This window comes from Mustela erminea, chromosome 3 (genome assembly GCF_009829155.1).
Source record: "Mustela erminea isolate mMusErm1 chromosome 3, mMusErm1.Pri, whole genome shotgun sequence".
NCBI lineage: Eukaryota > Metazoa > Chordata > Mammalia > Carnivora > Mustelidae > Mustela > Mustela erminea.
Window position 1 is genome coordinate 91,925,117 of NC_045616.1, and position 21,801 is coordinate 91,946,917.

General features: G+C 38.7%; 1 protein-coding gene across 2 annotated transcripts in view; it reads right to left on the reverse strand.

Moving 5' to 3' along the window:
- Positions 1-21,801, reverse strand: part of SEC24A (SEC24 homolog A, COPII coat complex component) — a 65,015-nt gene that overhangs the window by 34,164 nt on the left and 9,050 nt on the right. The window contains exons 2-6 of one of the 2 annotated variants that reach the window (XM_032336692.1): positions 11,608-12,099; positions 6,114-6,284; positions 1,631-1,708; positions 658-818; positions 204-376 (exon numbers count right to left, since the gene is read on the reverse strand). In XM_032336692.1, coding sequence (XP_032192583.1) covers positions 204-376; positions 658-818; positions 1,631-1,708; positions 6,114-6,284; positions 11,608-12,099 — 1,075 coding nt within the window. The remainder of the gene's footprint in view (positions 1-203; positions 377-657; positions 819-1,630; positions 1,709-6,113; positions 6,285-11,607; positions 12,100-21,801) is intronic. The other variant, XM_032336693.1, reaches the window with a different exon arrangement.

Sequence of the window (21,801 nt, forward strand, 5' to 3'; positions counted from 1 at the left end):
TAGAAGTTACAACCGTATCTGAGTTAGAATATTTCAAATATCAAGTAAGCAATTAACAAAGATCTATTTTCCTGTATGCAAAACTATTTTCATAAATTAATGGTTGTACTGCTAGTTCATAAAACATGTAGCGCCAAAAACAAAATCCAAAAATTCTAGAATAAAATGTCATGTGGAATAAGAAACACTATTTGAAACCTTACTCTGGGTTACAGTTGAGTTTCTGGATATCTTCATGCAAATTTGGAACAGGAGGCCGCAAAGGTGTTGCTGGAAGCATGTTTCTTTCTTGAAGAAGATTGATAACTCTTAGCCCCTCCGGATGTAGACTTAATCCACTCATGCTTGCAGCTAAATGATTAGCACCTAAGGGAGTCTAAAGATACATAATTTCAAAGTAAGTAGCCTTTATAATGTTTTCAGTTGAAAACAGAAGTATATAAGGACTTAGTTACTTAATTTTGCTCTAAATAACAAAACTAATCTACATTTCCTGGTCAATTTTGTTTGGTTCTGGGGATATGTAATAAAACAAGTCTTATGAAATTCCATTATTTTAATTGGTTAAAAGAATTCATTACAGCTTCCCAAAACTTTTATGCCTACACAGTTTAAATCAAAAGATGGAAAGCTGGTTAAAAAAGAAAAAAAGTTTACCTGAGTAAAGCCCTGTGGCCCACTTGAGTAATTCAAGGAAGAGGGTGGCATTCCAGTTGTACTAGGTGGTCCTGTGTTCTGATAACCAGGTGGTAAGGAGGGATATGAATACCCAACACTTCGGCTCATTGTGGGATTCTTGTTAGTATGCTGTGGTGTTGCTAGAAACAAGGTAACTTTTAAGTTCTATTTTATACTCTAGAATACTTCAAATAAACACATACATCCATTGAATTATAACTCTAAAATCCCTTGGGTAATTTAATTCCTTCATTTATCAAATTTGCAATATAAGACAAATAAACACTACTGACAAAATAATAGCAATAATGAAAATCTAGTTAATGTAGACTATAACCAAAAACACATAAAAATAAGCTTATATGAAAAAAATAAACTTGGTATGGTTGATTTACTTTTGTATCATTTACTAAACTTTATATTTAGACTAAAATTCTAATTCAAAACATCAATGAAAACATATTAATGTACAACTGGTTTAATATATTGAAATAGATTTAATTCATAAAAATACTCTATAGCCAGAACATAATAATAAAGCCCATGATCCCAATTCTTTTTTTTTTTTTTAAGATTTTATCTATTTATTTCACAGACAGAGCTCACAAGTAGGCAGAGAGGCAGGCAGAGAGCGAGGGGGAAGCAGGCTCCCTGCCAAGCAGAGAGCCCAATGCAGGGCTTGATCCCAGGACGCCAGGATCATGACCCGAGCCGAAGGCAGAGGCTTTAACCCACTGAGCCACCCAGGTGCCCCCATGATCCCAATTCTTAAAGGAAAAGAAAACTAATAAAAAAATCTAAAGGTATAGAAATAAAAAATGCTACCATGAGGTATTACTGTGGGATAAGATTATGAAATTTTCTTCACTGTTTCCTATAATAAACACATACTAAAACAAAACAAACATACACATACACAAAAAACCAAAAATCATCTTTTATAGCATCTCACCCAAGAAGCCACCGCCTTCAATTTCATCATAACTATTGTGAACCACCATAGATCCATTATTGGTATTTGATGCAATACCTAAAAAAGAAGTTTATTACAATATTTAAACTAGAAAAATTGTTAAAATTTCTGAAAAATTTGAGCACTAATGTCTAAACTTTAATGTGACTTTCCAAATATTTTAGCCCACAACCCAGGAAAAATGTCAAATCTTGAAATAAAAATTTCAAATAATGCACATTTTAAAGTATACAAATTATATAAAAGTTGTGGGTTTTTAAAAAAGATTTTATTTATTTATTTGACAGACAGAGATCACAAGTAGGCAGAGAGGCAGGCAGAGAGAGAGGGGGAAGCAGGCTTTCTGCTGAGCAGAGAGCCCAATGTGGGACTCGATCCCAAGACCTTGGGATAATGACCTGAGCTGAAGGCAGAGGCTTTAACCCACTGAGCCACTCAGGTGCCCCCAAAATATATAAAAGTTTTAAATAATTTTATGAACTTCTAAAACTGATAGTCCTTCGTGCAGTTTGTAAAATTATATATTATCTGAAAGATTTCAGCAGTTGAGAGCATTAAAAACCTCTAAAGAACAGTACACACTGAAAAAAAAAAGTCACCAAAATCAATACTATTTAAAGAGAAACTAAATCATGAAGATAAAAATACTTTTTTGGGGGAGGCAACTAGGTGGCTCAGTTGGTTGAATGGCTGCCTTCGGCTCAGGTTGTGATCCCAGAGTCCTGGGATCGAACCCCACGTCGGGCTCCCTGCTCAGCTGAGAGCCTGCTTCTCCCTCTGCTGGCCTCTCTGCCTACTTGTGTTCTGTCAAATAAATAAAATCTTAAAAAAATATATAGTTTTTTTTTCAAACTAAGGAACAGAGTGGAATCTAGAATTAATCTGAAGATGATATGAGTTAATGTAATGACTGCTTTATTCTAGGGATCAGCTACTAAAATAAAATAAAAGTCTTAACTTCCTTTCCCTCCAATTAAAAAATTTAAAGATAAATGCCAGGAACACCTGCTTATGAAGAATTGAAATCTATTTCAAGGACCTCTACTATTTATGAGCTCTAAGTAAGGTATAGAAGAAACTAAAATTAGTAAATAGAATCAACCTCTAGCTTCTAAGTACAAAGGTGCTAACTCTAACAGTCATTTTAACACCAACAGTTAAGTTTAATAGTTGATAAAATCAGTTAATTCCTTTCTAGCTCTCAAGACCACCATGACTTTAACCATGAGTTGATATGAAAACCTTAGTAAAACTGTTTGTAAAAGAAAATGAAAACACTGGGCATATTTTTAGTTGGTTAAAAATGCAAATATTTATTGTAGCTTGATTTTCAAAATTATAATGTGGCAGACAGTGGGACATTTTCATTTTGTTACTCATTGTTAACACCATTCTTTCCAAAATATTCACAGGTCGCTCTTTTCCCTACTTATATAATACTAAAAAAAGGAAATGCTAGAAAAAAAACAAAAATAATATTCATTGTATTCAGAAGTAGGATATGGACAGCGGTTTTTCCCTCCTCTGTTTTCCTATTTCCACATTTTGTTGCATTGGTTAGGTTATTGCTAAAATCAATTTCTTACTTGACAAAATATATTGTTTAAACTAATAAACTTGTATTTTAAAGTTATATCTGAAGACAATGCTTTAAAACATTTTCCTGTTTATACAACACATCAATAAAAGAAAGAACAAGAACCATATGATACTCTCAATAGATGCTGAAAAAGCATTTGACAAAGTACAGCATCCCTTCCTGATCAAAACTCTTCAAAGTGTAGGGATAGAGGGCACATACCTCAATATCATCAAAGCCATCTATGAAAAACCCACCGCAAATATCATTCTCAATGGAGAAAAACTGAAAGCTTTTCCGCTAAGGTCAGGAACATGGCAGGGATGTCCATTATCACCACTGCTATTCAACATAGTACTAGAGGTCCTAGCCTCAGCAATCAGACAACAAAAGGAAATTAAAGGCATCCAAATCGGCAAAGAAGAAGTCAAATTATCACTCTTCGCAGATGATATGATACTATATGTGGAAAACCCAAAAGACTCCACTCCAAAACTGCTAGAACTTGTACAGGAATTTAGTAAAGTGTCAGGATATAAAATCAATGCACAGAAATCAGTTGCATTTCTCTACACCAACAGCAAGACAGAAGAAAGAGAAATTAAGGAGTCAATCCCATTTACAATTGCACCCAAAACCATAAGATACCTACGAATAAACCTAACCAAAGAGGCACAGAATCTATACTCAGAAAACTATAAAGTACTCATGAAAGAAATTGAGGAAGACACAAAGAAATGGAAAAATGTTCCATGCTCCTGGATTGGAAGAATAAATATTGTGAAAATGTCTATGCTACCTAAAGCAATCTACACATTTAATGCAATTTCTATCAAAGTACCATCCATCTTTTTCAAAGAAATGGAACAAATAATTCTAAAATTTATATGGAACCAGAAAAGACCTCGAATAGCCAAAGGGACATTGAAAAAGAAAGCCAAAGTTGGTGGCATCACAATTCCGGACTTCAAGCTCTATTACAAAGCTGTCATCATCAAGACAGCATGGTACTGGCACAAAAACAGACACATAGATCAATGGAACAGAATAGAGAGCCCAGAAATAGACCCTCAACTCTATGGTCAACTAATCTTCGACAAAGCAGGAAAGAATGTCCAATGGAAAAAAGACAGCCTCTTCAATAAATGGTGCTGGGAAAATTGGACAGCCACATGCAGAAAAATGAAATTGGACCATTTCCTTACACCACACACGAAAATAGACTCAAAATGGATGAAGGACCTCAATGTGCGAAAGGAATCCATCAAAATCCTTGAGGAGAACACAGGCAGCAACCTCTTCGACCTCAGCTGCAGCAACATCTTCCTAGGAACATCGCCAAAGGCAAGGGAAGCAAGGGCAAAAATGAACTATTGGGATTTCATCAAGATCAAAAGCTTTTGCACAGCAAAGGAAACAGTTAACAAAATCAAAGGACAACTGACAGAATGGGAGAAGATATTTGCAAACGACATATCAGATAAAGGACTAGTGTCCAAAATCTATAAAGAACTTAGCAAACTCAACACCCAAAGAACAAATAATCCAATCAAGAAATGGGCAGAGGACATGAACAGACATTTCTGCAAAGAAGACATCCAGATGGCCAACAGACACATGAAAAAGTGCTCCATATCGCTCGGCATCAGGGAAATACAAATCAAAACCACAATGAGATATCACCTCACACCAGTCAGAATGGCTAAAATCAACAAGTCAGGAAATGACAGATGCTGGCAAGGATGTGGAGAAAGGGGAACCCTCCTACACTGTTGGTGGGAATGCAAGCTGGTGCAGCCACTCTGGAAAACAGCATGGAGGTTCCTCAAAATGTTGAAAATAAAACTGCCCTATGACCCAGCAATTGCACTACTGGGTATTTACCCTAAAGATACAAACGTGCACCCGAATGTTTATAGCAGCAATGTCCACAATAGCCAAACTATGGAAAGAACCTAGATGTCCATCAACAGATGAATGGATCAAGAAGATGTGCTATATATACACAATGGAATACTATGCAGCCATCAAAAGAAATGAAATCTTGCCATTTGCGACAACATGGATGGAACTAGAGCGTATCATGCTTAGTGAAATAAGTCAAGCAGAGAAAGACAACTATCATATGATCTCCCTGATATGAGGAAGTGGTGATGCAACATGGGGGCTTAAGTGGGTAGAAGAAGAATCAATGAAACAAGATGGAATTGGGAGGGAGACAAACCATAAGTGACTCTTAATCTCACAAAACAAACTGAGGGTTGCTGGGGGGAGAGGAGTTGGGAGAAGGGGGTGGGATTATGGACATTGGGGAGGGTGTGTGCTTTGGTGAGTGCTGTGAAGTGTGTAAACCTGGTGATTCACAGACCTGTACCCCTGGGGATAAAAATACATGTTTATAAAAAATAAAAAATTAAAAAAAAAAATTTTCCTGTTTACATACAACTTCAAAATGCTTGTATATTTTACTTTTTATTTAGGTTGATGAATATTTGTTAACATTTACAATAACAGCAGAAAAAAAAAAAAAACACTGCTTTCATGGAAAAGAGCCAATGTATTAAAAGGACAGTTCTAACACCATGCCCAGAAAAACAGAAATTCTCACCTTCCTCCGCCAAAAAGCATCTAACTTTAGAGCCATGATTGTTAAAATCTGCCCAGCAACAAAAAAAGATCACTAGTTCCTAAATGCTAGGCCCGATACAGGGTAGTAGAATACTAAGGAACTTTTTTAAACTCTAAATTCTTGAAGGCCTTCCTAAGTGAAACAACTAAATTTTCTGGAAAAAATAATACCTGAATGCAAAAATTCAAATAATATTGATCCTTCCACCCCCCCAGTCAAAACATTAGGATTTGACTTGGTTTTGCCTTGCTTACCTTCCTGGTTGACAACTGAATTGAATGAGGGCTGGGGCGCAGCTCTATGTGATGGTTTCTGAGGAGTGACTGCCCTCACTGGAGGTGGTCCTCCAGCTGGAGGGGGCCCAAGAGGAGCTCCTGGTTGGAAAGTGGTAGGCAGAGATGGGTTCACTAATGCAGGTGTAGAACCTACAGAAACATCAGTTTTTTACAAGTCACTTAAGAACTAAGAAGAACAGCCTTTTACCAAATATGTGTTAACTTCCAGATTTACATTTTAATTAAAATCACTAACAAATTACCAGAAATATGTTACCTGCTCAGGTTTATGACTTCCTAATTTATATGCATGCTTTACACATTTTCAAGTCTCTTTTACATGCTTCTTATTTGTCAATTATTAAAGGAGCATCAAATCACTTATTATAGGGTAGATTCAATGCCCTGTTTATTGATTAATTTTAATTAACTGGTCACAGAGGTTCAACAAGGCCATGTCAAATATTCCAACAGAAATTAACATGAATAAAATATTAATGACCTATTAACATAGTCCATTCAATTAACATTAATTAGGTTGACAGCTTTCTAAAGCTACAAACTAGAAGTGCCTGGGCGGCTCAGTCAGTTGAGGACGGACTCTTGTTTTCAGCTTGGATCATAATCTCAGGGTCGTGGAATCGAGCCCCATGTGGGGGTCTCTGCTGAGCTTTGGAGCCTGCTTAAGGTTCTCTTTCTCCCTCTTACTCTATTCCTCTCCCCTGCTCACAAGTTCTCTCTCAAAGAAAAAAAAGAAAGGAAGGAAGGGAGGGAGGGAGGGGAGGGGAAGAGAAGGAGAAAGGAAAGGAAGAAGGAAGGAAGAAAAGAAAACAAAGGAACACTCCCTAGGCTTAAAAAATCAGGAAATGATACAAAAGTTAAAGTATATACTTTATAAAACACTGATATCTGAGAAGTTTAACACTACTCACAAAACTAAACTAGGAATGACGTGGTATTTTTCATTATATCTACCAGTATCTTGCTGCCTTGATTTCACGAGTTTTCTTTTCTTTTTTTTTTTTTTTAAGATTTTAAAAATTTATTTGACAGAGAGAAATCACAAGTAGGCAGAGAGGCAGGCAGAGAGAGGGGGAAGCAGGCTCCCTGCTGAGCAGAGAGCCCGATATGGTGCTTGATCCTAGGACCCTGAGATCATGACCTAAGCAGAAGGCAGAGGCTTAATCCACTGAGCCAACCACGTGTCCAAATTCCAGGACTTTTTAAATCCTCTGAATTTGTAAGTGAAATAGATAATAAATGAATTTTACTGATATTCTACCTGTATTTGTAAAACCTTGTGATTTTTTAAAGTAAAGGGATAAAGAGACCCAGATACAAAAATTTTCAATGTTTCTTCAATACTGTTCAATTCTCCAGGGTCAAAATGAAACGTGATTGTTATTACTGAACCTTATAGCTCCGAACAAGACAAATCAGTGCCCTGTTAACAACTGAAGATACAGATTACTGCCATATAACTCCCTTATCAAGGAAGCACTGATATATATCCATGGCAATACAGACAAGTCGAAAGAACAAAAGGACAAGGTACACTACCAACTCAACACGAGCAAAAATGTATGATACATCTGGCCACAAAGGTGTAACAACCTAATGTTTAACAAAATACAAGTGAGCTTATAGAAATTTTTCACAGGTTTAAGAAAAAAAAATTGAAACCACAACATGCTACATTTCATAAAGTAGACTGTTTAAAAAGACTTTATTTATTTATTTGACAGAGAAAGAGAGAGATTGCAAGTAAGTAGAGAGGCAGGCAGAGAGAGAAGGGGAAGCAGGCTTCTACTGAGCAGAGAGCTCGATGTAGGGCCTGATCCCAGGACCCTGAGATCATGACCTGAGTCGAAGGCAGAGGCTTACACTGAGCCACCAGGAGCCCCTAAAGTAGACATTTTTCCAAGCTGAATAATTTTTTCTTTTTTAAGTAGTCACAAGCCCTGTGTGAAGTCCAACAGACCTTGAACTCATGACTGCAAGATCAAAACCTGAGCTGAGACCAAGAGTCAGGCACTTAACCAACTGAGCCACCCAGGTGCCCCTCAAGTTGAATAATTCTTTTTTTTTTTTTAAGATTTTATTTATTCATTTGACAGACAGAGATCACAAGTAGGCAGACAGGCAGGCAGAGAGACGGAGAAGCAGGGTCCCCATTGAGCAGAGAGCCCGATGCGGGACTCTATCCCAAGACCCTGGGATCATGACCCGAGCCAAAGGCAGAGGCTTTAACCCACTGAGCCACCCAGGCACCCCTCAAGTTGAATAAATCTTATATATAACATTAGTAGCTAGAGTTTTAGAACCTGCCCTCTTGAGACCCCTAAAGCCAATGTAAGGATGTTAAAAGATGGCTTATGAGGTAAAAGCAAAGTCAGATCGGGTGCCTGGGTAGCTCAGTCGGTTAAGTGTCTGCCTTCAGCTCAGGTCAAGATACCAGTGTCCTGGGATCAAGTCCCACATTGGGCTCCTTGCTCAGCGGGGAGCCTGCTTCTCTCCCTGCCTGCTGCTTGTGCTCTCTCTCTCCGCTGACAAAATAGACAAACAAACAAACAAATAAATAAATAAATAGAAATCTTAAAAGAAAAAAAAAAATAGTCTGCCTTCAGCTCAGGTCCTGATCTCAGGATCCTGGGATTGAGCCCCAGCAACCGCTCTCTGATCAGTGGAGAGTCTCCTCCTCCCTTAGACGCCCTCTCCCATTGTTCATATTTCCATGCTCTTTCTCTAAGATAAATAAATAAAATCTTAAAAAAAAAAAAAAAAAAAGGAAAAAAGAGAAATTTAATGATGTGCACTCGAAACTTAGCATAACCTAGATACAGTTTTGAGATCAGATAATCAGGCACCTACTACCAATTAAGTGTTAAAAAAATGAGGAATTTTTTTTAGAAGTATCTAAGAAAAAAGAAGGATAATCATATATTTATTTAAGGTTCATTTTCTTAGTAAATGTATCTTTCTTCCCCTTCTTTTATATAAGAAGCTTCCTAAGTTTTGTCATTCGCTTTTGTCTTTCACCGTATCTGTGGTGTAGCTCTCTACCTGAGGGCTTGTAATAACTGAAAAATTTTCAGATTATTAATGATGTGCTTTTTAATAAGAAGCTACACCTACTCTTAAATAGTTTTTATTTTTTTTTAAGATTTTATTTATTTATTTGACAGACAGAGATCACAGGTAGAGAGGCAGACAGAGAGAGAGGAGGAGGAAGCAGGCTCCCCACTGAGCAGAGAGCCCAATGTGGGGCTCGATCCCAGGACCCCGGGATCATGACCTGAGCCAAAGGCAGAGGCTTTAACCCACTGAGCCACCCTCAGTGGCTCCTTCAGGCGCCCCTAAATAGTTTTTTAATAGTAGCTTTTCCCAAACTATTCTCTTGTGGCTTTGGGCCAAGTATTCAAACCTCATTTCTTATCTGTAAAAGAAGATACTGTCATGAAGATTAATTAAGATACCACATACAGAAGTTTGGCAAAGTGCTGGAAAATAAAAACATTCAATAAATGTTACTTATAATTATCAATAATGACATGAAAATTCATTAATTTCAAATGACTGATGCTCACTCATGGTGCCAAATGAATTAAGAATAAAAGTAACCAGATGATTTCAGTTTGAACAACTGCAGATCAGAAGATTTCTACACAGAAACCAATTTTCAGTTTCAATTGGTTAAGTGTCTGCCTTCAGTGCAGGTCATGATCCCAGGGTACTGGAATCAAGTCCTTCATTGGGCTCCCTGCTCAGCGGGGAGCCTGCTTGTCCTCTCCCTTTGCCTGCCGCTCCCCCTGCCTGTCCTTGCTCACTCTCTCACTCTGTCTCTGACAAGTAAATAAATAAAATATTAAAAAAAAAAAAAAAGAAAGAAAGAAACCAATTTTCTAGAAGCAACTTTAACCTTTATAGACCAAAATGCAAAATGTATTCACCAGAGCCAATGACTGATCAGAGGCCAAGAAAAACAGTTTCAGCAGTTCAAGTATATGTAGTATACAGGAATACATACACTAGGTAACTATTGATATTACTATTTCATTTGGAAGTTTTTACTAGTTCATTTCCTTGAGGATGTCAGCTCAACAGAATCAACCTGCAGATCTCAATACAGAAATTTTAAAAGCTTTTTAAAGTAACACTATTAATTTTGTTAAGTGTACAAGACACTAATTTTAAGAGCTAAGTAGGAACAGTGAAATGGTTAAATGTAATTGTGAACCAGATACGACCAAATTTTGATATACAAACTGATATACACACAATCCCAATCAAAACTGCAAATTGACAAACTAATCCTAAAATTCTTATGAAAATGCCAAGGAAGACAGAATAGTCACAACAAACTTGAAAAAGAAAAACAAAGTTGGAGGGGTGCTTGAGTGGCTCAGTCTGTTAAGCATCTGACTTCAGCTCAAGTCATGATCTCAGGGTCCTAGGATGAGCCCTGTGTGGGGCTCCCTGCTCAGTGGGGAGTCTGCTTCTCCCTCTGCCCCTCCTCCTGCTCGTGCTCTCTCTTTCTCAAATAAATAAATAAAATCTTTTAAAAAAAGAAAAGAGAAGAAAGAGAAAAGAAAAAAGTTGGAGGAGTCATACTTCCCAAATTCAAGACTTACTACAAACCTATAGTAATCAAGTTGTTTGGTACTGGTATAAAGACAGTTATATATATATATATATATATATATATATATATATATATATATATATATAAAATATACCATATTATATATATATCAGAGTCCCTTACATTTATGATCAATTGATTTTCAATAAAGGTGCCAACACCATTCAATGAAACAAAGAATAGTCTTACCATCCAATAGTCCTGGGACAAATGTATACTCACACGCACAAGAATGAAGCTGAACCCCTACCTCACACTATTCACAAAAATTAACTCCAGATTGATCAAAGACCGAAATATGAGAGCTAAAACTATAAAATCCTTACAAGAAAAAATAAATATAAATCTCTGCCCACTGCTTTCTGACTGCAATTCTGGTAATTAACACTCTTCACTACAAAGTTATTGTCAGGATCCTACACTTTCTGGGGACCAAAACTGTCTAAGCCATAACAAAAAGATAACCCAAGCCTCAGATCAAGACAACAAAAAAGAGACCGAGCTTCTTAATATGGAACTGAGCTTCTTAATATGGAACCCAGTTAAAAAAAAGTAATGGCAAGCCCATAAGGAAGCAGATCTACATGCATACCTGATTCCCTGAAGTATCATGGGTGACTCAAAGAAACACAGAGGATACCATCAAAGGTAAAAAGCAAACCCATGATTCTAAGCTAACTCAAGGTTAGAGAAGTAACTTATTTAAAGATTAACAATGAGAAAACTAAGAGTTCTCCGTTTGGTTTTAAGTCTTGAAATATAAATTATAACATCTCAACTCCCAAAATTTTCTCATTTCTACAGAGGAAGTACTCCTAATAAGAACTCTACCTGATTTTATGAAGTTGTTTTGAAATGAAGGATCTCCAGAAGAGACATACTGATGACTTGTCAAATTTGTATTCCCAGATATAGTTGGTTGGGATGATGCAGGAGGACAATGGTTTGTCTGTGATCCTGTGGATGAATAGTTATACTGCCAATTCAAAGGTGGATGTACGTTGGCTCCAGGAAGAAAGCTACCAGAAGGCATTGGTGTAGCAGCTGGGTTATGAGAAGTAGGTAGTGGCATTCGGGGAACAGGAGCACTGTGAAGTGAAGGTGTCACTGGATTAGAAGCCACAGGTGGTCTGTGAAGAGTCTGCCCAGGTCCCTGATAATTACTTAACGGAGAAACAGTCTGAGAACCACCATAGTTAGACTGTCCAGAGACTGGATTCAATGTCTTTGCTGGTATTAGATGAGGATAGGATCCTGGAAGCTGAGAATTATATCCTTGGTTCACTGATACTTGTGAAGACACCAGTGCATTTTGGACAGGACCTTCCAATAAGAGGAGGAAAAATTAGTATTGCAAACAAAGCAATAAAAATACTTTAAGAAATACAGTAATACATATGGTACTCTTATAATTAAATAATAAAAAGACAACCCAATTTAAAAATGAACAAAAGATTCAGGCATTCAAATATATTTCCAAAGAGATATGCAAACAGTCAATACGCACATGCAAAAACACTCAACATTATTAGTCATTAGAGAAATACAAATCAAAACCACAGTGAGATGGCACTCACACCAATCTGAATGACTGAAATGAAAAAGTCGGTAAACATTTTAGTGTTAACAAGAACCTGGAGAAAATACTGAGCCCTGCATCAGGCTCCCGTTTCTCCCTCTCTCACTCCCCCTGCTTGTGTTCCCTCTCTCACCGTGTCTCTCTCTGTCAAATAAATAAATGAAATCTTTACAGGACACCTGGGTGGCTCAGTTGGTTAAGCGTCTGCCTTTGGCTCAAGTCATGATCCCAGGGTTATTGGATCCAGTCCTGCATTGGGCTCCTTGCTCAGTGGGCAGCGTGTTTTTCCTTCTGCCCCTGCCTGCCATTACCCTTGCTTGCGCACTCTCTCTCTTGGTCTCTGACAAATAAATAAATAAATAAATAAATAAATAAATAAATAAATCTATCTTTAAAAAAAATGTGGAGAAACTGAAAACCTCACACAACGCTAAAAGAAGTGTAAAATGGTGCAACTACGGTAGAAAACAATTTGGCAGTTCCTCAAAGTATTAAACCTAGTTATCATATAATCCAGCAATTCCACTCTTACCTTGCATAAAAACTCATGCACAAATGTTCATAACATCATTATTCATAATTGCAAAAAAGTAAAAACAACCCAAATGTCCATCAACCAATGAACAGATAAACAAAGGGTACATCTATACAACGCAATATCATAAAAAGGAATGCAATATTGACTACATTTTACAACATAGATAAACCTTGACAACATTATGCTGAGTGAAAGATGCTGGCCATCAAGAGCATACATTGTATGATTCATTTATATGAAATGTGCTGAACAGCAAAATCCAATTGTATTTGCTGGACTGCAGGCGCTGGGAGATTGTAGGGGCTGGGAGGAGGAGGGAATGGGGAGTAACTGCCAGTAAGAATAGGGTTTCTTTTGGGGATTATAAAAATATTATAAAACTGATAGTAGTGATGGTTGCAGGAAGCCTGCTGCTCCCCCTGCTTGTGCTCTCTCTGTCTCTCTCACAAATGAATAAATTTTTTAAAAATCTTTAAAAAATTATAAAATTGATAGTAGTGATGGTTGCAAAACTCTGTGAATACAAGAAAGATCAATGAATTGTACATTTTAAAGCTGTTATGGGGCGCCTGGGTGGCTCAGTGGGTTAAAGCCTCTGCCTTCAGCTCAGATCATGATCTCAGGGTCCTGGGATGGAGCCCCGTGTTGGGCTCTCTGCTCAGCGGGGAGCCTGCTCCCCGCCCCCCGCCTACTTGTGATCTCTATCAAACAAATAAAAATATTTTAAAGATTAAAACTAATTAAAAAATAAAGCTGTTATAAAGAAAAATCCCTAGAACTACTACTTCTACTCAGGAATATACTGTTATTTCTGTTGCTTAAATTAGACAATAAAAGGAAATAGATAAACACTTTTTTTTTTTTTTAAAGATTTTATTTATTTATTTGACAGACAGAGAACACAAGTAGACAGAGGCAGGCAGATAGAGAGGACGGGAAGCAGGCCCCCTGCTGAGCAGAGAGCCCGATATGGGACTCGATCCCAGGACCCTGAGATCATGACCTGAGCCGAAGGCAGTGGCTTAACCCACTGAGCCACCCAGGCGCCCTAGATAAACACTTTTTTAAAAGATTTTATTTGAGAGCAAGCGAGTATGAGCACAAGCGGGGCAGGAGGAGTAGAGGGTGGAGAAGCAGACTCCCCACTTAGCAGGGATCCCCAATGTGGGGCTCAAGCCCAGGACCCTGAGATCAAAGGCAAATGCTTAAAAGACTGTACCAGCCAGGCAACCCAAGATAAATACTTTTTAAAAAGATAGCACTCAGAGTGCACCTGGGTGGCTCAGTCAGTAGAGTGTGCAACTTTTTTTTTTTTTAAAGATTTTATTTATTTATTTATCTGAAAGAGAGAGAGAGAGAACAAGGAGGACCAGAGGGAGAGGGATGAATACACTCCGTGTTGAGCTTGGAGTTGTACTTAGGCCAGAACTCATGACCCTGAGATAATGACCTGAGCAAAAATCAAGACGTGAATGCTTAACTGATTAAGCCACCTAGATGCCCCAGCTCCTCTTTAAATATTTATGTATAATGAAGACCCTCATCTTTGAGTTTAATATATGCATATGGTAAAGTCACTGTCAACTGACATGTTACTTCATTTAATGGCGAAAGACCTTCATAAACAAGCTATTCAATTTCCTACTCCTTTTCCTCTGCTCAGCTCCAGTCCCACCCACCTGAATGTTTCTTCAACAAGCTTAAATATGCTCCTACCATAGGGTTCCTTCACTTTTTAACTCTGCCAAGAATGCTCTTCCCCAAGATAATCTCATTCAGTGTCTTTACTTGGGTCTCTTTTCGAACAATCTCCTCAAAGAAGCACCACGTGAACACCATAATTCAAATAGCACCTCTTTTCATTCTCTTCACCTCTGACCCTGCTTTATTTTTCCTTCTAGTGTTAAAATGACACATGTTATTTATTTATAGTCTCTCCACTCACTATAACATACGGTCCATGAAGATAGGGACTTTATTTGGAGAAATGTGAGAATCAACTGTAATAAAAGCTAGTTTCAAATGCTACAGTATTCACCTGATGGGATCTCTTTTATTTTTTTATTCCTAAAGATTTAATTTATTTATTTGGCAGGCTGAGAGAGAGAGGAGGAAGCAGGCTCCCCCGCTGAGCAGAGAGCCTGATGCGGGGCTCGATCCTAGGACCCTGAGATCATGACCTGAGCCAAAGGCAGAGGCTTTAACCCACTGAGCCACACAGGCGCCCACTGATGGGATCTCTTAAAGGTAAAAAAAAATTATTCCATCCCTGGGGATAAAAATATATTATATGTTTATAAAAAAAATTATTCCATGATATGGCACCAGGCTGGATATTCTTATAAGCATGACTTTTAAATAAATTAAGGATGCCTGGGTAGCTCAGTCAATTAAGCAGTCCGCTCTTGATTTTGGCTCAGGTCATGACCTCAGGGTCATCAGAACGAGTCCCACAAGAGGATCCACAATGACCATAGAGCCTGCTTAAGATTCTCTTTCTGCCCCTCCTTTCACTCACACTCTAAATAAATAAATAATAAAATCTAAATAAATAAGCTAAAAAGCAAAATAGTTCCTTTCTTGAAAAATTCGGTGCTAAAGACATGGGGTTGGGGAAAAGGTATAATCATCCACACTGGAGGGAAGGTAGAATAGAATGACAGAGCAGCACCAGCAATGGGAGAATGGTTACACACAGGAGAACTAACCAATTAAATACATACAGGATAATGCAAGCAAGGTCTCTCACTCTCTGAGAAGGGAGTCACAAATATGGAAAGGGGCAAACTAGAATGAATGAACCTAATGATGGTGGGTCTGCACTGGGAGTTACAACTGAAACTCATGGATTTCAATATATATATAGATAGGTAGTTTCCTTAATTCTGTCTGCTGAGACTGGTAGCAGAGACATTCTAATTCTCTGATTACATCTAGTACAAGATCTTGGTTTCTAAGTATTTTTCTCTCCACTAAAAGGAATCATGGCTAGCAAAATATAAAAGAAAAAACAAAAACAAAAAAACAAAACAAAACAAAAACCAATAAACAAAAAAGGAATCTTAGGGGCGCCTGGGTGGCTCAGTGCCTTAAAGCCTCTGCCTTCGGCTCGGGTCATGATCTCAGGGTTCTGGGATCGAGCCCTGTGTCAGGCTCTCTGCTCAGCGGGGAGCCTGCTTCCCCCTCTCTCTCTCTGCCTGCCTCTCTGCCTACTTGTGATCACTGTCTGTCAAATAAATAAATAAAATCTTTAAAAAAAAAAAAAGGAATCTTAGAAAGTACAAGAGCCTATACTATCTTACTGTGCCAGAAGTTAAAAGTGCCCAGGAATGATATAATACAAGAAACAGCGTGGACAGCTTGAAGGGCACCCAAAGGCCATCTGAGATAATATAAAGTCAAAATAAGTAATAATAATATCAGTGGATTATAATCCACTGAATAAACAGTCTAAACCAATAAATAAATAAATAAATTCATAGTCTAACAAGGAATGAAATATTTATATAATCTCTATCAGTGACTTTTTAAAAAAGATTTTATTTATTTATTTGACAGAGATCACAGGTAGGCAGAGAGGCAAGCAGAGAGAGAGAGGAGGAAGCAGGCTCCCTGCTGAGCAGAGAGCCCAACTCGGGGCTCGATCCCAGGACCCTGGGATCATGACCTGAGCCGAAGGCAAAGGCTTTAACCCATTGAGCCACCCAGGCGCCCCTCTATCAGTGATTATTTTAAGTAGGTTCCATGCTCAGTGCAGAGACCAACATAGTGCTCAAACCCACAACCCTGAGATTAAGACCTGAGATCAAGAGTAGGATGCCTGGGGCGCCTGAGTGGCTTAGTTGGTTAAATTTTTGTCTTCAACTCAGGTCATGATTCCAATGCTCTGCAATCAAGCCCCATATTGGACTCCTTGGTCAGCAGGGAGTCTGCTTATCCCTCTTCCTACCCAACCTGTGCTCTCTCTCACAAATAAATAAATAAAATCTTTTTTTTTTTTTAAGATTTTATTTATTTGACAGAGAGAGAAAGAGAGAGATACATCAAGAGAGGGAATACAAGCAGGCAGAGTGAGAGGGAGAAGCAGGCTTCCCGGCAAGCAGGGAGCCCCGTGCGGGGCTCAATCCCACGACCTCAGGATCATGACCTGAGCTGAAGGCAGATGCTCAATGACTGAGCTACCCCGGTGACCCTAAATAAATAAAATCTTACGGAAAAAAAAAGGGGGGGCACCAGGGTGGCTCTGTGGGTTAAAGCCTCTGCCTTCTGCTCAGGTCATGATCCCTGAGTCCTGGGATCAAGCCCCGCATGGGGTCTCCGCTCAGCAAGGACCCTGCTTCCTCCTCTCTCTCTCTCTGCCTGCCTCTCTGTCTACTTGTGATCTCATCTGTCAAATAAATAAATAAAATCTTAAAAAAATATTATTCCTTGCTAATTGAAGCTTTCAAAGTTAAGTTCTGTCCTGTCAATTTCTCACAGATTCACTGCCTGTCTAAAAAGTATAAAAGTACCTGCCTTGGTCATTTCTTTAGGTCTCAATTTCATTATTGGGTCTCCCTGCACATGTAATATTAATCTGTCTCATGTATTTAATTCATAGTCCATCTAGAAAACCTAGATAGATAGAGGAAAACTTCTACCTCCCACCCCGGGGACAAATGGAGAGTGACCTAATGGGTTTAAGGTTGGGGAGGGAGGTGATGAAAATCGATTGTGGGGGCGCTTGGGTAGCTCAGCTGGTTAGGTGTCCAACTGTTTTGTAGGTTTCTTTTTTTTTTTTAAGATTTTATTTATTTATTTGACACACACAGAGACAACAAGCTGGGGAGTGATAAGCAGAGGGAGAGGGAGAAACAGGCTCCTGCTGAGCAAGGAGCCTGATGCTGGGCTTGATTCTAAGACCCTGAGATTATGACCTGAGTTGAAGGCAGAAGCTTAACCCACTGAACCACCCAGGTGCCCATAGGCATCCAACTCTTGATCTCAGCTCAGGTCTTGATCTGAGGGTTGTGAGTTCAAACCCTCCCATAGCACTCCAGAGTTGGCACGGAGCTCACTTAAAAATAAATCAAATCAAATCAAAGCAGGTGTGATGATGAATATACTGAAAACTACTTACTTGTATACTTTAAATAGGTGAATAGTATAGTATGTGAATTATTGTATCTCAATAAATCTGTTTTTAAAAGTGGCTTTGGGGTACCTGGGAGGCTCAGATGATTAAGCATCTGCCTTCAGCTCAGGTCATAATCCCAGGGTCCTCAAATCAAGCCCCACATTGGGCTCCCTGCTTAGCAGAAAGCCTGCTTCTCCTTCTCCCACTCCCCCTCTGCTGTGTTCCCTCTCTTGCTGTCAAATAAGTAAGTAAAATCTTTTTTTTATAAAATGAGATTTATATGAAACACTTACAGTGGTATTTCTCATAGTACTCAATAAATGTTTGCTGTCTTCATCTAAGAAACATGTATTTGTGCCCTTAAGAATGTAGCACTCCCCTAAGGCTGTTTATCAGTAAATCAAATAATTTCATCTGAACTAATCTTTTTTCCTAGTGTTTCTTTTAGTTAAGACTAATCCTGTATTTAACCTAATTATTCATTTTATTCCAAATGGTTAAGAACATTCTATTCATTCCTTCCTTAAAACACACATTTACCAAATATCATTGGAGTAAACAAAGGTGAATAAGATCCACTTCAACACTGCCCTCAAGTAGCTCACAGTCCAGATTGGAAGGCAAAGAACCAGGCAAGGACAATTGAGAGTGATGTGACAGTGGCAACCCAGGGCACTATGAGAGCACGGAGGAAGTAACACCTGGTCTAAAGAGAAGGCAAAAAGGTAGCAAAGATGGTTTCCTGAGAAAGGGAAGCTTCAACTAAGATCTTAAGAGATAATCAGAGTTAGTTCTAGGAAAATGAGTATCAAGACTGTTTCCAGAAAGGGGAGCAACATGCACAACAGCCTGTGGTCATACAAAGGCACTGTGAAAGAAGTTCAGTATAACAGAACAAAAGCCAAGTGACTGAGCAAATCTCTGCAGTGCAACACAAGTTCAGAATTTTTCCCTTAATGAGTCTGGATTTCAAGGGCGCCTGGGTGGCTCAGTCACTTAAGCATCCCACTCTTGATTCTGGCTTGGGTTGTGATCTCAAGGTCATAGGATGGTGCCCTGAGTCCAGCTACACATTCAGAACAGTCTCCTTGTTCCTCAACCTCTGCTCTGCCCCAGGTGTGTGCTCTTTCTCTCTCTCTCTTTCTCTAGCTCTTAAATAAATAAAATCTTTAAAAAAAAAAAATAAGTCTGGATTTCATCCTAAGAGCAATGGGAGGCTTGGAAAGGCTACCTGTGAGACATTTTAAATTTGCATGTAAGAGAACCTCTTAGGGATTAGAGAAGAGATCAGAGACTGAAAGGAGTCTACTGCTGTAGTCCAGACAAGAAACCACTGACTAAATAAAAAGCAGCCGTGGGAATATAGAGATGTTTGAATCAGTAAGAACATTTGTCAAAGGTAAATAAATATGGGCACCTGGATGGCTCAGGGGGTTAAGCTGCTGCCTTCGGCTCAGGTCATGATCTCAAGGTCCTGGGATCGAGTCCCGCATTGGGCTCTCCGCTCAGCAGGGAGCCTGCTTCCCTCTCTCACTCTCTCTCTGCCTAATTGTGATCTCTCTTGTCAAATAAATAAATAAAATCTTTTAAAAATAAATAAATAAATATAAAGAAGTAAAAACATTTGTCAAAAGTTAATTCATAAGCATATTGTGGGTCTTATGGGTAAAAACAGATATTTCACAGCCTAATCTTATCACAAGATTTCATGGTTCATTTTGTATTTTTATTTACTGTTTTATCATAGGCTAAATGCAAAAAAGGCCTTCAAGCCAGGTCCAGCCACATGAAAGCCAAGCATCATCAAAATGCACAAATGGGTGATGCAGTAGGTTGAGAGTTGAGAGTCCAACTCTCAGTTTCTGCTCAGGTCATGATCTCAGGGTCCTGGGACTGAGCCCTACATGGGGCTCCATGCTCCACACAAAGTCTGCTTAAGATTCTCTCTCTCCCCCTCTCTCCCCCTTTCCAACACACACTCTGTCAAATAAATAAAATCCTTTTTAAAAATGCACAAAATAAGGCAGCACCTGGCTGGCTGCCAGTAGAGTGTATGACTTTAAGATAAAAAATTATTTATTTATTTATTTGAGAGAGAAAGAGAGCCAGTGTGTGCACAAGGGGGGGAGGGCAGCGGAAGAGGGAGAGACTCCCTGATGAGTGGGGAGCCCAACATGGGGCTCAATCCCAGGACCCTGAGATCATGACCTGAGCTGAAGTCTGACACTTAACCAACTGAGTATGTGACTCTTGATTTCAGGATCATGAGTTCAAGCCCCATGCTGGGCTTAGAGCTTACTTAAAATGATTTCAACTTTTTTTTATTCTGAAGTCATTAATAAAGTAAGCAGTCCATCAAAATTAGAGATCAGAGATTATGAATGGGTCGAGAACACAGCACTGTGATATACAAGTTATTCTGAGCACAGGGCATAAGTTCCTTAAATCTCTTAGTCAACCAAAAGCAGAGCCTCCCAAAAGAATGCCAAAAAACTCAATTATCATAAATCTCCAGCCCAGGAACAACCAGAGATAACTGACTCCTATCACCTGAAATGAGAAGTCTCCACACCACACTTAAACATATTGCCACAGAACTATCAAATCTCCCATCTATTCTATTAAGGGCCCCATTTTTCCTAAAAATCATTTTGTTTTACTGTAAGTGCCGTTCTCTCTCTCCCCTTCTGCTATTAAGATGGCACCTAAGGGGTGGTTGGCAGCTCAGTCAGTTAAATGTCTGCCTTTGGTTCAGGTCATGATCCCAGGGTCCTGGAATTGAGCCCTACATCAGCTTCCTGCTCAGTGGGGACCTGCTTCTCCCTCTCCTGCTCCCCATTTGTGCTCTCCTTCTCTGTCAAATAAATAAATAAAATCCAGAAAAAAAAAAAAAAGGATAGTTATCTGTCTCCTTGAGTCACATCTTTGTAAACTCTCATACTATATAAAAAAAATGGTATCTTCTCTCTTACTGATCTCTGTCTCTTGCCAGTTTAATTCACAGGCCCCCAAACACCAAATCTAACAGTGTAGGAAAAGTTCTTCCCCCACAACTGAAAACAAGTTTCATCTTTATTTTTTCAATTTCTGAAGATTATATTTATTTATTTGAGAGAGATAGAGAGAGAGAAAGAAAAATGAATGGAAATGGGGCAGAGGAAGAGGGAGAAGCTGACTCCCACTGAGTGTGGAGCCCAATGGAGGGCTCCATCCCAGGATCCCGAGATCACAACTTGAGCCAAAGTCAAACACTGAGCCACCCAGGTGCCCCGCATTTTTTTAAGTAGATCCATGAGCAGCATGGAGCCCAAGGTGGGCCTCATACTCACATCCCTGAGATCAAGACCTGAACTGAGATCAAGTTGGATGCTCAACCCCCTCAGCCACCCAGGCAACACTTGACTTTAAAAAGAAAAGAAGACTGACCATGATAACCCCCAAATGATCTTCCAACACGTACAAAATTAAAACAATCCAATCAGTTTTGGCTTCAACCCGACATAATCCATCACATTATTTAATATGTTAACTTTGAACTGTACTGCTTTTACAGATGTTTTTATTTTAACTTTTACTTTTACATTGTACAGAACCTATAAACATATGAAGTCTAAGCCTAGCTTTGTGTTTGCATACCTTTTTTTAAAAAAAATTTAACATTAGAGTTGCAAACAAATATTTAACACCCATACGTAAGTTTTAAAAACTGACTGAAGAAATACAACTGATGGGACTTGATGTGGAACTGAATATCTGAGTTCATGTGAAGAAAGTGAATAGAGGAAGCAATCA